We start from the raw sequence: 13,816 nt of genomic DNA, 5'->3' as shown, positions 1-13,816 counted from the left end.
ATCTCTATATATAGCCGCGAAGATATATATTATTCCATCTCTAAAAGTATGTACTTTTAGTCCTTAAACATCTAACTTCTAGCCTTCTCTCCTTAGATAACCAATTTTCACTTAGCCAACAATTAAAGCTTTTATTAATTAATATCTACACTTTTAAAATCAAGGGCGGCTTCAAAGCTTTTTTAGATCGACAAAATAAATAAAAACTCTATTTTCTTAAAGCAGAACATCTCTTTACTAATTTCTTTCTTTCCACAAAAGGGCATCAATTAGCATTGCCCACAATTCAAAAAAATCTTTTGTTTGTGGACTTTAACGACAAAATTTGGTAATTTGAAGTGCATTTAAGAGCTTAATTTCATAATTAACTGATAACATACCACATCAGCAGCAAAGAAAGCTTCCATGTCTTCATACAACAGCTCAGCAAAAGCACGCCATGTCAGCTGAAGAGAAATCAACTTCAGTTTGGTTACCAACACCACCAGATCGGTTTAAGCATGATATATCTCTAAAGAGATTAGTCACATGTAAAGTTTTATCAATAGCATTGCCTCAAGATAGACTTCTAGGAGGATGAGGTTTCTAGCTGGTTGTTACTTTTCTACACATGTAGAACACGTTAAGGCTAGAAAAACTATAAAGCTGCTAATATACTGTATTGGAAAGTGTGTGTGTGTAAAGTAAGTCTAAGAGGAGTAGGTAGCAATGGAAAAACGTGTAAACAGTTAACAAAAATAATTCAGTGTTTTCAACCTTACTTTTCATCGTTAACATAGTTGTCCTTCTTGTGTTCAATGACGATCATATATCCTTGCATAGCTAGTTGTGGGAACACTGGGGAAGGTTACGTGATTAACATTTTTAAAAGCTATCACTTTCTAGTGTTTTTTAAGAAAATAAAATAAAATAAAACTAAAAGGACTGGAATACATTTAAGCTATAAGATTCTTCTTAGTTTCCGAAAGCGAAACTTGTATAAATTTTTCTCACACCCATTTCAACAGCCACATATTTTACATTTTTCCACCGACAAATTACAGAACTGCGATGTCATTGTCTTATTAAAGGCCATTTGACATAGTTTTTGAAATTTTGCTTTTACTTTTAAAACTCAAAAATAATTATTTATTAAAAAAAAAAAAAAAAAACTCAAAAGTAGTTTTTGAAACTGTTGGGACATGGTGATTTGCAAGAAGTGGTTTACATGTCTATCAACCACATGGCTATGACAATAATACTTTATCCTCTCATGTAGCAAATTTTATAAAACTCTATGATCTCATTTGATATGCAGGATTGTATTAACACCTATTACATTAGTCTGTACTATATTTGACTTATACAGTATTAATATTGTGTACAATGTTTGGTGTAAGATTGTGTTGCATTATAAATTTTTGTGAAAAAAAAATTGTTAAAATAAAATTGATTATTATTATTCATATTTTTTTATAAATAATTACATTAGAATTAATAAAAATAAAATTATCACTATTTTTTAATATTATAATCAATTTTCTTAAATAATTATATTATTTTTAATGTATTACATTGAATTTTAATCATTATTCATAATAATAATTCAGACCTAAAATTATCTAATATTAAAAAAATTAAGGAAAAGTTAACATTTTCAGCCAAAAAATATTCTGAACGTTTGAATATCCCATATCATATTGTGAAAGGAATTCTTGACTCCGTCCCTCAAGGAAAATATTTCCAACATATTGTGGAATGTGGAAGGGATTCTTGACTTCGACTCCCAAAAAGAATATATATAACAATCTGCTTTGAAAAGTTTTCTAAAAGAGCTTTAGAACACTAAAAAATCCTTGAAGCATTGCATGCATGCTGCCTTTAACTGATACAGATGAAAGGAATTAATCAATCAATCCCTTAAATACTAAAATAATTTTCCTCAAAAAAATAAAAATAAAAAACTAAAATAATTGTGCCAAAATTATTGCAACGAAGACAATAACCTAAATACAATAAATTGATGTCTGTATTTTTGAAAGTACTAGAAATTTATCATTGTACGTGGTGAAGAATGGGTAAGAGGAAAAAGAAAAATTATATTTGAGGACAATTATCCGAGCTAAACAGGATTTGTTCCTTTATTTGGTACAACAATATTAAATCATGAGGCTGATGAAATAAATGAAACGGTAAAAGAAACAAGTCTTATATTGAACTGCATGACAAAAAATGTATATTCAACTTGTGCTTTTAAAGGTAACCTTCTAACATTATTTGAAAAATAGCAGATACATATTAGTTATACAAAAAGATCACTTTGTTACATCAACCTCGGTACTCACAGCTGCATCAACCTTAGCACTTACAGCTTTATCTCTTGGAGATGCCTTCTATTGCTAGGAGATTTCTTATCTTTAATAATTTCTTGCTGGTCTTTATACTTGATGGACTGGCTTGAATGTGATGATATGGTTTTAAAACATGATGCTTCTAGCTTATCAGAGGCAAATGAAAGTTATAGTAAAAAGTATTCAAATTTTAGAGAATAAGATATCGGTTCTATTGATGTGAACTAATATAAATAAAACATACTTTCACATATATATATATATATATATATATATGTATTCCTTTTTTTTTTCTTTTTTTTTCGGTGGAATGTTACTGAAGAAAAAAAAGAATAAAAATCAATCGACTAGCTAGCTACTGTTCCAACTGCAGCTACATGGTGACGAAAACTATAAAAAAGCGCTTTGACCAAAAGTAACCATTAATGAGCCGCTTTTCTTTCAGCCGTACGCGTAATAATCAAAATCATTTCTAAACTCTTTTCAGCCGCTAATTCCTTCATCTGCTTGTCAATAAATACATTCCTTTCTGTATTATTTTTCTTCCACACCACCCTCAGATTCTCTGTCCTTTGTTAATGGCAATGGACATGGAACAGAACTTGAACTTCAACGCAGTAGTATCATCATCAAACCCTGTTTTCTCTCTGTTTTTGCTCCCACCACAAATCTGTGGTTCCTACACATACTGTTCAATAACCTCTCAAAGACTCTCATCCTTTGCAATCTGCTTCTTTGTTTCCCTTGTCATCTTTCTTGTCAAAACCAAGTTCATCAATATCTTTACAAAAAGCAAAAACATTCCTTCTCTTCCTCCAGGTCCTTCTCCATGGCCTCTCGTCGGAAATGTCCCCGAGATGTGGAGGAATAGACCTGCATACGGGTGGATTCACCGTGTCATGAAAGAACTCGATACCGATATCGCTTGCTTTCGTTTAGGAAAAACCAATGTCATTGCTGTCACTTCACCGGAGATCGCCAGAGAATTCTTGAAGAAAAACGATGCACTTTTCGCCTCGAGACCCATAACCATTAACAGTGGCATTTTCAGTTATAGGTTTTTAGGCACAGCAGTAACACCATGGGGAAACCAGTGGAAGAAGATGAGAAGGGTTTTGGTGCATGATGTATTCAACAATTCGAAGATGCGGTGGATGCTCGAAAAACGGAATGAAGAAGCCGACAATATCGTTCGATACATCTACAACCTGAGCTCCAATGTCAGCTCATCAGGGCAAGTGGTTAATGTGAGAACCATAACACAGCACTACACAGGAAGTGTGATGAGGAAGATGATGTTCAACAAAAGGTTTTATGGTAAAGGGAGTGAAGATGGAGGACCTGGTGTTGAAGAACAAGAGCATATTTCTGCACTTTTTACCGTGCTTTCGTACCTGTATGCTTTCTCCGTAGCAGATTATCTGCCATGGCTGAGGGTTTTTGATTTGGATGAGCATGAGAAGAAGGTCAAGGAGGCTATGGTGGTGTTGAAGAAGTATCAAGAAGTTATAGTGAATGAGAGAGTGCAACAATGGAGCGAAGGGAAGAAGACTGAGGCTGAGGATCTTCTCGATGTTTTTATTACGCTCAAAAATGAAAATGGAAACCCAGCATTATCTGTAAAAGAGATCAAAGCACAAATCACGGTTAGAATATATCATCATCTTGTTAAATTAATTTCATTATCCCCGTTTTTTTTTCTTTTTTTTTTTATGCATGCATACACATGCAAATTACTTACATACGTGTGCATTTGTTTATTTAAAATAACTGCTCAATGATATAAGAGGATAATAAATTCCTATATATATATATATATCATAAGAGCATGATGGCAAACCTTTTTTTATTATAATTTTTCCTTTTAGTTAATATTTTGTCCTTTTAAACAATGAACAAAACAAAATGAAATAAAAATAATTTTTCAAGCGAAAAAAGTTTTGAGGATATGTGTTCTTATGCTTGTATATGTTTTTTTAATGCTAGCAGGAAATTCTTCTTGCATCAGTAGACAATCCTGCCAATGCAGCAGAATGGGCACTATCAGAAATGCTTAACCAATCTGAACAACTTGAAAAAGCAGTGAAGGAATTAGATAGGGTCGTTGGCAAAGATAGACTTGTCCAAGAAGATGACATTCCCAATCTCCCTTATGTCACTGCCTGTGCAAGGGAAGCTCTTCGTCTTCACCCGATTGCACCATTCAATCTCCCTCATCTCTCTATGGCTGACTGCGTTGTGGGCGACTACTTTATCCCCAAGGGCAGTAACATATTGCTAAGTCGGTTGGGTTTAGGCCGGAACCCTAAGGTTTGGGAAGACCCTTTAAGGTTCAACCCAGAACGCCATCTAAAGGAAGGAGTTCCTAATCAACAAGTCAGTCTCACCGAACCCGAGCTTCGCTTCATTACATTTTCTACCGGAAGGCGAAGCTGTTTAGGCAGTTGGCTCGGGTCGACCATGACGATGATGCTGTTTGCAAGGCTTCTTCAAGGGTTTACATGGAGCATACCACCCGGTATGGAGAAAATTGACCTAACTGAATCCAACTCATTGTTGAAGGATACTCCTCTTCATGCCCATGCAAAACCTCGGTTGCCTCCAAGTGTTTATCCAATTAATTAGTTAAATTCTTATAGTAGATATAAATATATATATATATATATATATATGATCTCCAAGATAAATAGCCAGGAATTAATTTGGATTGATGGGGATCTATATATTTATACAGTTTTTAATTATAAACATGGACGTTATATAAGGGGAGAACTGTAGACTCAAGTTTCAACAGTTCAGATTTTAGCTTATTCTTAGTTTTCTAGCTGCTACATTATGATATGCAGGCTAATAATTGAGCAAAACTTCGCTCTTGCTATGTTATGAGATTTATAACTTATATTATAGATTTAAAGATGTTTTCCTATAGGCAGAGTTATTTGGTTATATCTCAACCTTTGACATTTTATTTCCCCAATTAGTTTTGACTAGGATGTGCATGCCACATGCACATACCTTGGAAATCAAACAACAATTTAATTATGCATGCACACCTTGACCTCTTGTTACAATAATAAAAAAAGTGAAAGGAAACGAAAATCAGAAAACGGATAGAGATCTTTTGGAAAAAAAAGACTGCTATTTGTTATTGCTCGGACAATCATCAAATGGGATCTATGTAACATTTGACAATATAAGTACCTATTAAAAATGATTCACTTTCTTAAATTAGGTTTTTAGAATAAAAGTTATTATATAATTAAGGGCAACCAATGACTATGAGCCATGTTAGTAATGGTTCCATGGGTAATAAGACTCAATTTTTTGTTTTTTTTTGTTTTTTTTGTCTCTATTTTCCTGTCCCCTAGTGATGGAATCCTAGTCACCTTAAAAAAACAATTATGTATTTTACTTATATATTTTATTTTTTATTAATATTTTAAAATAAGATGACATTATTTAAATAGTGGATAGGATGGGACAGAGCTAAGAAAAGTGAGAGAGAAGATTTAGACAAATACATATATATATATATATTGAGGGATAAACTAAGAGATAAGAAATCAAATAATATCTTTTTAAGTTAATTATACTTTAGTATATTATACTTTAGCCAATTAAATATTAGTGTCAGAACTCGTCCAAAATTTCTTATCGGAATCCTAGACAAGCTTTGATCCCAGGGAAACCCTACCGGACCTTCCAATGGAAAATCCAGCAGAATCTTCCCTAAGGGTTGGACTTACCACAAATTTCCTACACTGAAAACACACTTCTATAACCACCACCTTATTCCTCCCATCTTATTACAATTTAATTCCACAAATTTGCAGCACTTCAAAATAACAGTAAATCAGTGCATAAATAATAACTAAATGTCCAATACAGTATACAGAGCATTATATAAATAAATGTGGAATTAATACAATATCAAATAAAGAAGCAATACAAGATGGAGAGAAAAAAGGGAAGAAATGTTTTTTGGACTTTCGACAATGAACTGAGACGTCGGGCTCGCCCCGGACGATCAACGTCTCCCAATCCTTGACCTAGGGGAACGGAATTTAAAAATATGAGATGCTGATCATCTTAGTGAGTGACCCTATCTACTGTATAATTATAATATTAATAATATAACAATAAAAAGAATTTAATTAATCAATACCAAACAATTAAATAAATAAATAAATAATAATTCATTGAAAATAATATTTTCTCTCAAAACCCTCACTATTCACTCTGTTGGAAAAGTTCCCCTTTTAAAACATGTTCGCAAAACCCAATATTTTATGCCCCACAAATCAAGTAATAATTAATTTAATAAACAATTAAATAGTCCAAATATGAATAAAATATAATGAAATATAATGAATAAATTTAGAACACTTGCATTAAAGAAATATAACATAACGGAAAAACTTTCAATATATCTAATTCATAAAATTTAATTTAATCAATCAAAATAACAATGTCAGAAATGTAATTTAAATAATTATAATTAGATGGTAACACAAATAAAATACATTTAATTTAAATACGATTTTTAAAACCTTTAGGATTTGAAATTTCTGTCTGAAAATCTATACTTGACGCACCACATTATATACCAGTGATGCCTTCCAATACCCAGCGTCCCGAGCACCGTCTGGCGGGAGGTTAAAGAGAGAAACTTGCATACGGTCGCTTCGGCGTCCCGACAGCCCCGCTGCTTAAACCATCATCCCGGCCATGAGGGGGGCGGCTTATGGCCAATATCAAACTTGCCTACCCTCGGTCCAATAGCAACTCACGGGAGACATTATAACTTGCATGCTCATCCACATATACAGTACAGAACACCAGTACTGTATGAGTGCGTTTAAAATAAATAACCAAATTTATTATTAAAAAGATACATAATTTTTCCAAAATTCACCATGGGAATTGTAACACCCCGTCCCGAACCATGTCGGAATTTTTGCACGTTGACCGAGGTTGACTGTTGACCGTTGACCAAGGGGTCAAAAGTTGACTTTTTGATCCGGTTGGAATTCTAGGTTGACTAAGATACTGTTACGAAGTATACATTGGCATGAGTTTGTAGACTAGTAGCACGTTGAAAACGGAGCTACGGTTTGAAAGTTATAAGCAAAACAAGTTGAGGTCCAAACTGTCCAAGGGGTGCCGGAGTTGACTTTTTATTCATGCAAGGTTGAGCGTTGACTCATGCATGGTTGTGAAGTGCTCGTCAATACAAATCCGTAGACTAGCAGCACGTCCGATTTGGACATGTGGTTTGAAAGTTATGGACCTGTAGAGTTTTTCAAATACCGTATTATTTTAATATTATTTTTAAACACGTAACGATGTGCCACATGTGACTTAATGAAGGTGACCATGTGTCACCATGTTGAGAAGCCACATGTCAACCATGTGTAAAAATCAAATTATTTTATTATTATTTTAAATAATAATATTATTATTAATATTATTTAATTAATTTTAAATCATTTCTTTTTATTTTCCTTTTTCTTTTTCTTTTCTTTTTTTTCTTTTTTTTCTTTCCCCCACGTGGGAAAAAAGGGGACCCAGCCCCGTCCTGTTCTTCTTCTTCTTTCTTTCTCTCCCGCCCGTCTCTCTCTCTCCCTGCTGCACATTTTCCGGCCACCGGAACCACTCACGCGCCGGCCAGTGACAAGCGGAGAGAGAAGACGAGCTCAGCCGCCAATTTTCACGGTCACCGACCGCCGGGCGCGCGCCGATCAGGCCGGAGAAGTCGCCGGCCGGAAAAATTTCTCTCTCCTCTTTTCTTATGTTTTCCGGCCAGCCCAGTCCAAATTAAACCTCCTCTCCCCCTATTTTGGGTCCTCTGAGTTCAAAAATGGCCTGCAATCTCAAAAATTCGGAGCGGGTTGCAAGATACGAGGAATTGAAAACCGGCCGAAGCTTTCCGGCCACCTCCGGCGGAATTGGGGTCGATGGAGACCGGATTCGTAATCCTCGTCGCTCAAGCTTCGATTCGGAGCACCGGTGAGTCGTGGAATTGATCCCATGGGGGATCATGGTTTAATTGCGTGCTCTAGGTGAGTGACCCACCTTTAAAAATATTTTTGGGATAATTGATTGTATTTATTTGGTATTAATTTGATATCTGTAATTGGTGCTCATGTGGCGTATTTTAAATACAATCGGAAAAAATATTATTTTATATATATATTTACCCATTGGTGCTAAATGAAATTTTGGGGTCATTAGAAATTCCTGATTATTATTTTATTGTGATTAAATGGTATTTATTACACATGAGCAAGTATTTTCAGTAATTGATTATGTCTGGATTTTATATCATTTTTGGGCAATTAATTATGTTTAATTGGTATTTAATTTATGCTCATGTGGTACAATTTGGTTATGGTTTTATTGTGGTTTAATTTATTTATTATGCATGAGCAAAGTGTATTTCGGTAGTATTTGTATGTGGTTTTAAGTATTTATTTTCGGGCATAATTGGGTTAAATATTTTACGAAAATATTTGTTTAAATTTTCTAAATTATGCCCGCGGTATTTTTATGGTTGCATTTCGTACTTCGAGAAAATTGTGGTTTGTTTGTTATTGATGGTTCGTACCGGTTTGTTAAATAAAAATATGTGGGATGGTAAGTGTGAGAATTTAATGTATTTCCCACGGTAATTTTGGAAAACGGTACGGTTGGTTAATAATAATTGTTTTAGACGCGCTCATACAGTATTGGTGTTCTGGTGTATGGACATGTGGTAGCGCGCAAGTATTATGTGGTTTAGCGCGCAGGTATTATTTCTCCCGTCGTTGCCATTGGACCGTGGGCAGGCAAGCTTGTTATTGGCCACAGCCGCCCCCCTCCTTGGCCGGGAGATGGTTTCAGCAGCGGTACTGTCGGGACGCCGAAGTGCCGTTTGCAAGTTTCTCTCTTTAACCCCCCCGCCAGTCGGTGCTCAGGACGCTGGGTATCAGAGGGCATCACCGGTATATGGTGTGGTGCGTCAGGTGTAATTTTCAAATAAAGTTTCAAACCCCAAAGAGTACAAAATTATTTATTATAATTTATTGTAGTTTATTTATATTTGGGGTATTATTTATTTATTTGTTGTTTATTAAATTATTTGGTCCCTTGGTTTTCGGGAAGTATGAATATCGGGTTTTGTGAAAATGTTTTAAAAGGGGAACATTTCCAACGGAGTGAATAGTGAGAGTTTTGAGAGAAATTGTTACTTCAAATGTTTATTTATTTATTTATTTATTTAATTATTCGGTATTGATTAATTAAATTCCTTTATTTTTATATTATTAATATTAAAGGTGTACAGTAGATAGGGTCACTCACTGAGATGATTAGCATCTCACACTCTTAAATTCCGTTCCCTTAGGTCCAGGTTGGAGACGTTGATTGTCCGGGGCGAGCCCAACGTCTCAGTTCGTTGCCGAAGGTTCAAGAAGTTTTTCTTTCCTTTTTCCTCTCGAACTTGTATTGCTTCTTTATCTGTCATTTTATAAATTCCACATTTATCTGTATAATGCTCTGTATGCTATATTGGACGTGTAGTTGTTATTTATGCACTGGGTTGCTACTGTTATTATTTGAAATGCTGAAATTTGTGGAATCAATTTATAGTATTGTGGGAGGAATAAGGGGATGAATTTTTTTGAAATGTGTTTTCAGTGCAGGTAAATTTTGGTAAGTCCTACCCTTAGGGGAGGTGCTGCCGGATTTTCCGTTGGAAGGTTCGGTGGTATTTCCCTGGGATCAGGGCTTGTCTAGGGTTCCGGGGAAGGACTTCTGGACGGATCCTAACAGGAATTATACCATTTTTCGAACTCAACCTCCCACATTTTTCTTTAACATTTCCAGCATAAATCCACTGATAATAATATACAAATAATTTTCTTCCCAAATCATAAAATCAATCAAATAATGTTCCATAGGCATAATTATATAATTTGAAACCACCAAACTTAAACCAATATTTCCTTAAAATATTTAAAATCAAAACATGCCCAAAAATAATATTAAAACCACATGAATTTCATATATAATTTAATTCCACAAATTCTCAATACCATAAAATAATTTCCACAATGCATAAATTTATATAAATGCTTTTTTTATTAATCAAAATAAATTCACAAATAAATTCCACAATAAATCAAATAATATTACTTTTACAATTCCTTTAAATGTCAAATTGTCATAAAATCTAGATTTCCATAACTTATCAAAAATCATACATTCAATTTATTCAAATATGGGCATCAAAATTTCAAATATAATTTTGCTAAATATTTAATACATAAATATTAAATCCAAACATTTAATTACCGCCAAATAAATATAATTTAACACCCCGAAATAATGTTAAAGGTGGGTCACTCACCTGGAACACGCAATTAACCCAAGATCCTCCATGGGATCAATTCCATAACGCACACGTGCTCCTAGAACAACAACATTACACATCTCAAATAAATTAATATTTTATTCGGATAAATAATATCCGATACCCGGGGGACTAACACAAGCATTAACCAAAATTGACGAGTAATATACCGAATCGAAGCTTGTGGAACGAGGATTACGAATCCGGTCTAACTTTTCGGAGATCGGATCCGAGGTAGCCGAAATCTCGCCAGAAAGCTTTTCGGAATTCAACTCCTCGATTCTCTCAATCCGTCGCGAATTGAGGAAAGTGGACACGAAATTTGGGTTCAGAGGGTTGGAATTAGTGGGAAAGGAGGGGCGGTGCAGCCTGAAACTCACCGGAAAGTTAATTTCCCAGTGAGCCGCTGTGGTCACCGGAGTCCGCCACCTCCGGTGGCACGTCCAGTGGCCACTGGCCGTGATTTTTGGTGGGAAGGTAGATCTGGTAATGGATAACTCAACAGGACCAGTGGTGAGGTAAACGGTGGCTGGAATAGGGAGAAATTTGGGTTTGAAGAATCGACGCCGCTGCCGAAAAAGCCTCGATCCAGGCGCGTCGACGGTCGGTTGGTCGTGATTTTTGGCTGGCCTGTCGGTTTTCAGGTGGGCTTCAAGGTGAGGTGGTGCGTGTACTGTTCCAGTGGCTAGAAATGGGTGAACGACAGTGGCTGTAACACCCCGTCCCAAAGTATAACGAAAAATTTTCAACTTTGACCGTTGACCAAGGGGTCAAAAGTTGACTTTTTGTTCTAGTTGGAATTCCAGGTTGACTAAGGTACCGTTACGAAGTACACGTTGGCACGAGTTCGCAGACTAGTAGCACGTCAAAAACAGAGCTACGGTTTGAAAGTTATGGGCAAAACAAGTTGAGGTCCAAACTATCCAAGGGGTGCCGGAGTTGACTTTTTATTCATGCAAAGTTCTTTGACTCATGCATGGTTGTGAAGTACTAGTTGATACGAGTCCGTAGACTAGCGGCACGTCCGATTTGGACATGTGATTTGAAAGTTACGGACCTGTAGAGTTTTGAAACACCGTATTATTTTAATATTATTTTTGAACGTGTAACGATATGCGACGTGTGACTAAATAAATATGACCATGTGTCACCATGGTGAGGTGCCACATGTCAACCATGTATAATATCATATTATTTTATTATTATTTAATATAATATTGTTTTTATTATTATTTAATTATTTTTATTTTATTTTATTTTCCTTTTTCTTTTTCTTTTTCTTTTTCTTTTCTTCTCCCCACGTGGGGAAAAAGGTTCAGGGACACGGGAGGAATTCTTTTTCTTTCTTCTTCTTCTTCTTCCTCTTTCTTCTTCCTTCTCCTTCATTTTCTCTCCCTCCGGCCGTCTCTCTCTCTCCCGTGTTTATCTTTCTCCGGCCACCATAAGCTAGACGCGCTGGCCACCGTCCAAGACCACACGCCGGTGAACTCACCAGCCAAATTTGGCGACTGGTCGGCCGGCGACGCGCCCAGATCGGGCCTGTGAAGTCGGCAACGGCGGCTTGAAATTTTCCGGCGATTCTCGCCATTTATGGCCAGCCCAGTCCAAATTGCCACCCCTCTCCCCCTATTTTGGGTCCTCTGAGTTCAAAAATGGCCTCCAATTTCCAAAATTTGAAGTGGTTTATGAGATGCGAAGGAATCAAAACCGACCGAAGCTTTCCGGCCAAATTTCGGCCACCTCCGGCGGAATTGGGGTCGATGGAGACCGATAATGCGATCCTCGTTCCACGAGCTTCAATTCGGTATATTATTCGATCATTTTGGTTAACGTTTGTGTTTAACCCCCCGGGTACCAGGTATTATTTACCCGAATAAAATATTAATTTTTTTGACTGTGTGTGAATTGTGTTCTAGGAGCACGGGTGAGTCATGGAATTGATCTCATGGTGGATCTTGGATTAATTGCGTGCTCCAAGTGAGTGACCCACCTTTGAAAATATTTTTGGGGTAATTAATTATATTTATGTCGTGTTAATTTGATATCGGCAGTTATGCTCATGTGGTGTACTTTAAATATAATCGGGAAAAATATTATTTTATATATATTTACCCATTGGTGCTAAATGGAATTTTAGGGTCATTAAGAAATTCCTGATTATTATTCTATTGTGATTAAATGGTATTTATTATACATGAGCAAGTATTTTCAGCAATTAATTGTATCTGGATTTTATATTATTTTTGGGCATAATTGGTTTGAATATTTTGTGAAAATATTTGTTTAAAGTGGTGGTTTAATTTTTATAATTATGCCCTTGGTATTTTATTTGTCGAACCTTGTATTATGAGAAAAATTGTTGTTTTACTGTTATCGATGTTTTCGTACCGGGTTGTTAAAAGGAAATGTGGGATGGTAAATTTGAAATTGGTATATTTCCCACGGTAATTTTGGAAAGAACGGTACGGTTGATTTAATAATTATTTTAGACGCACTCATACAGTATTGGTGTTCTGGTATATATGTGGTTTAGCGCGCAAGTATTATGTCTCCCGTGAGTTGCCATTGGACCGTGGGCAGGCAGGTTTGATATAGTGCACATAGCCGTCCCCCTCCTTGGCCGGGATGACGGTTTCAGGAGCGGTACTGTCGGGACGCCGAAGTGCCGTTTGCAAGTTTCTCTCTTTAATCTCCCCGCTAGTCGGTGCTCGGGATGCTGGGTATCGGAGGGCATCACTGGTATATGGTGTGGTGCGTCAAGTACAAATTTTTCGGATAGAAATTTCAAACCCCAAAAGTGTTCAAAAATTATTTATTATAATTTATTACATTTTATTTATATTTGGAGTATTTATTTATTTATCCGTTGTTTATTAAATTAATTGATCCCTTGGTTTTCGGGAAGTACAAATAGCGGATTTTGTGAAAATGTTTTAAAAGGGAAACATTTCCAACGGAGTGAATAGTGAGGGTTTTGAGAGAAATTATTACCTCAATTGTTTATTTATTTATTTATTTAATTATTCGGTATTGATTAATTAAATCCCTTTATTTGGGCTATTATTAATATTAAAGGTGTTCAGTAGATAGGGTC

The 13,816-nt window shown here is 35.6% G+C and overlaps 1 protein-coding gene across 1 annotated transcript; it reads left to right on the top strand.

The window, feature by feature from the left end:
- The first annotated feature begins 2,901 nt into the window (after window positions 1-2,901).
- LOC125421158 (tryptophan N-monooxygenase CYP79A68) lies at window positions 2,902-5,194 on the top strand. The gene is made up of 2 exons (XM_048469107.1): window positions 2,902-3,976; window positions 4,320-5,194. The coding sequence occupies exons 1-2, from the start codon at window positions 2,909-2,911 to the stop codon at window positions 4,953-4,955; spliced, it is 1,704 nt and encodes a 567-aa protein (XP_048325064.1). The 5' UTR covers window positions 2,902-2,908; the 3' UTR covers window positions 4,956-5,194.
- The last annotated feature ends 8,622 nt before the right edge of the window (window positions 5,195-13,816 follow it).

The sequence above is a fragment of the Ziziphus jujuba genome, chromosome 10 (assembly GCF_031755915.1).
Source record: "Ziziphus jujuba cultivar Dongzao chromosome 10, ASM3175591v1".
NCBI lineage: Eukaryota > Viridiplantae > Streptophyta > Magnoliopsida > Rosales > Rhamnaceae > Ziziphus > Ziziphus jujuba.
Note: the sequence above shows the minus strand (reverse complement) of the source record. Positions and strands in the feature narration are given on the sequence as shown.

Excerpts from the sequence above, each read along its gene's own strand:
- LOC125421158 (XM_048469107.1), top strand. The coding sequence starts at position 2,909 with ATGGCAATGGACATGGAACAGAACTTGAACTTCAACGCAGTAGTATCA. Across the intron at positions 3,977-4,319 it reads AGATCAAAGCACAAATCACG|GAAATTCTTCTTGCATCAGT; the intron begins GTTAGAATATAT and ends TAATGCTAGCAG.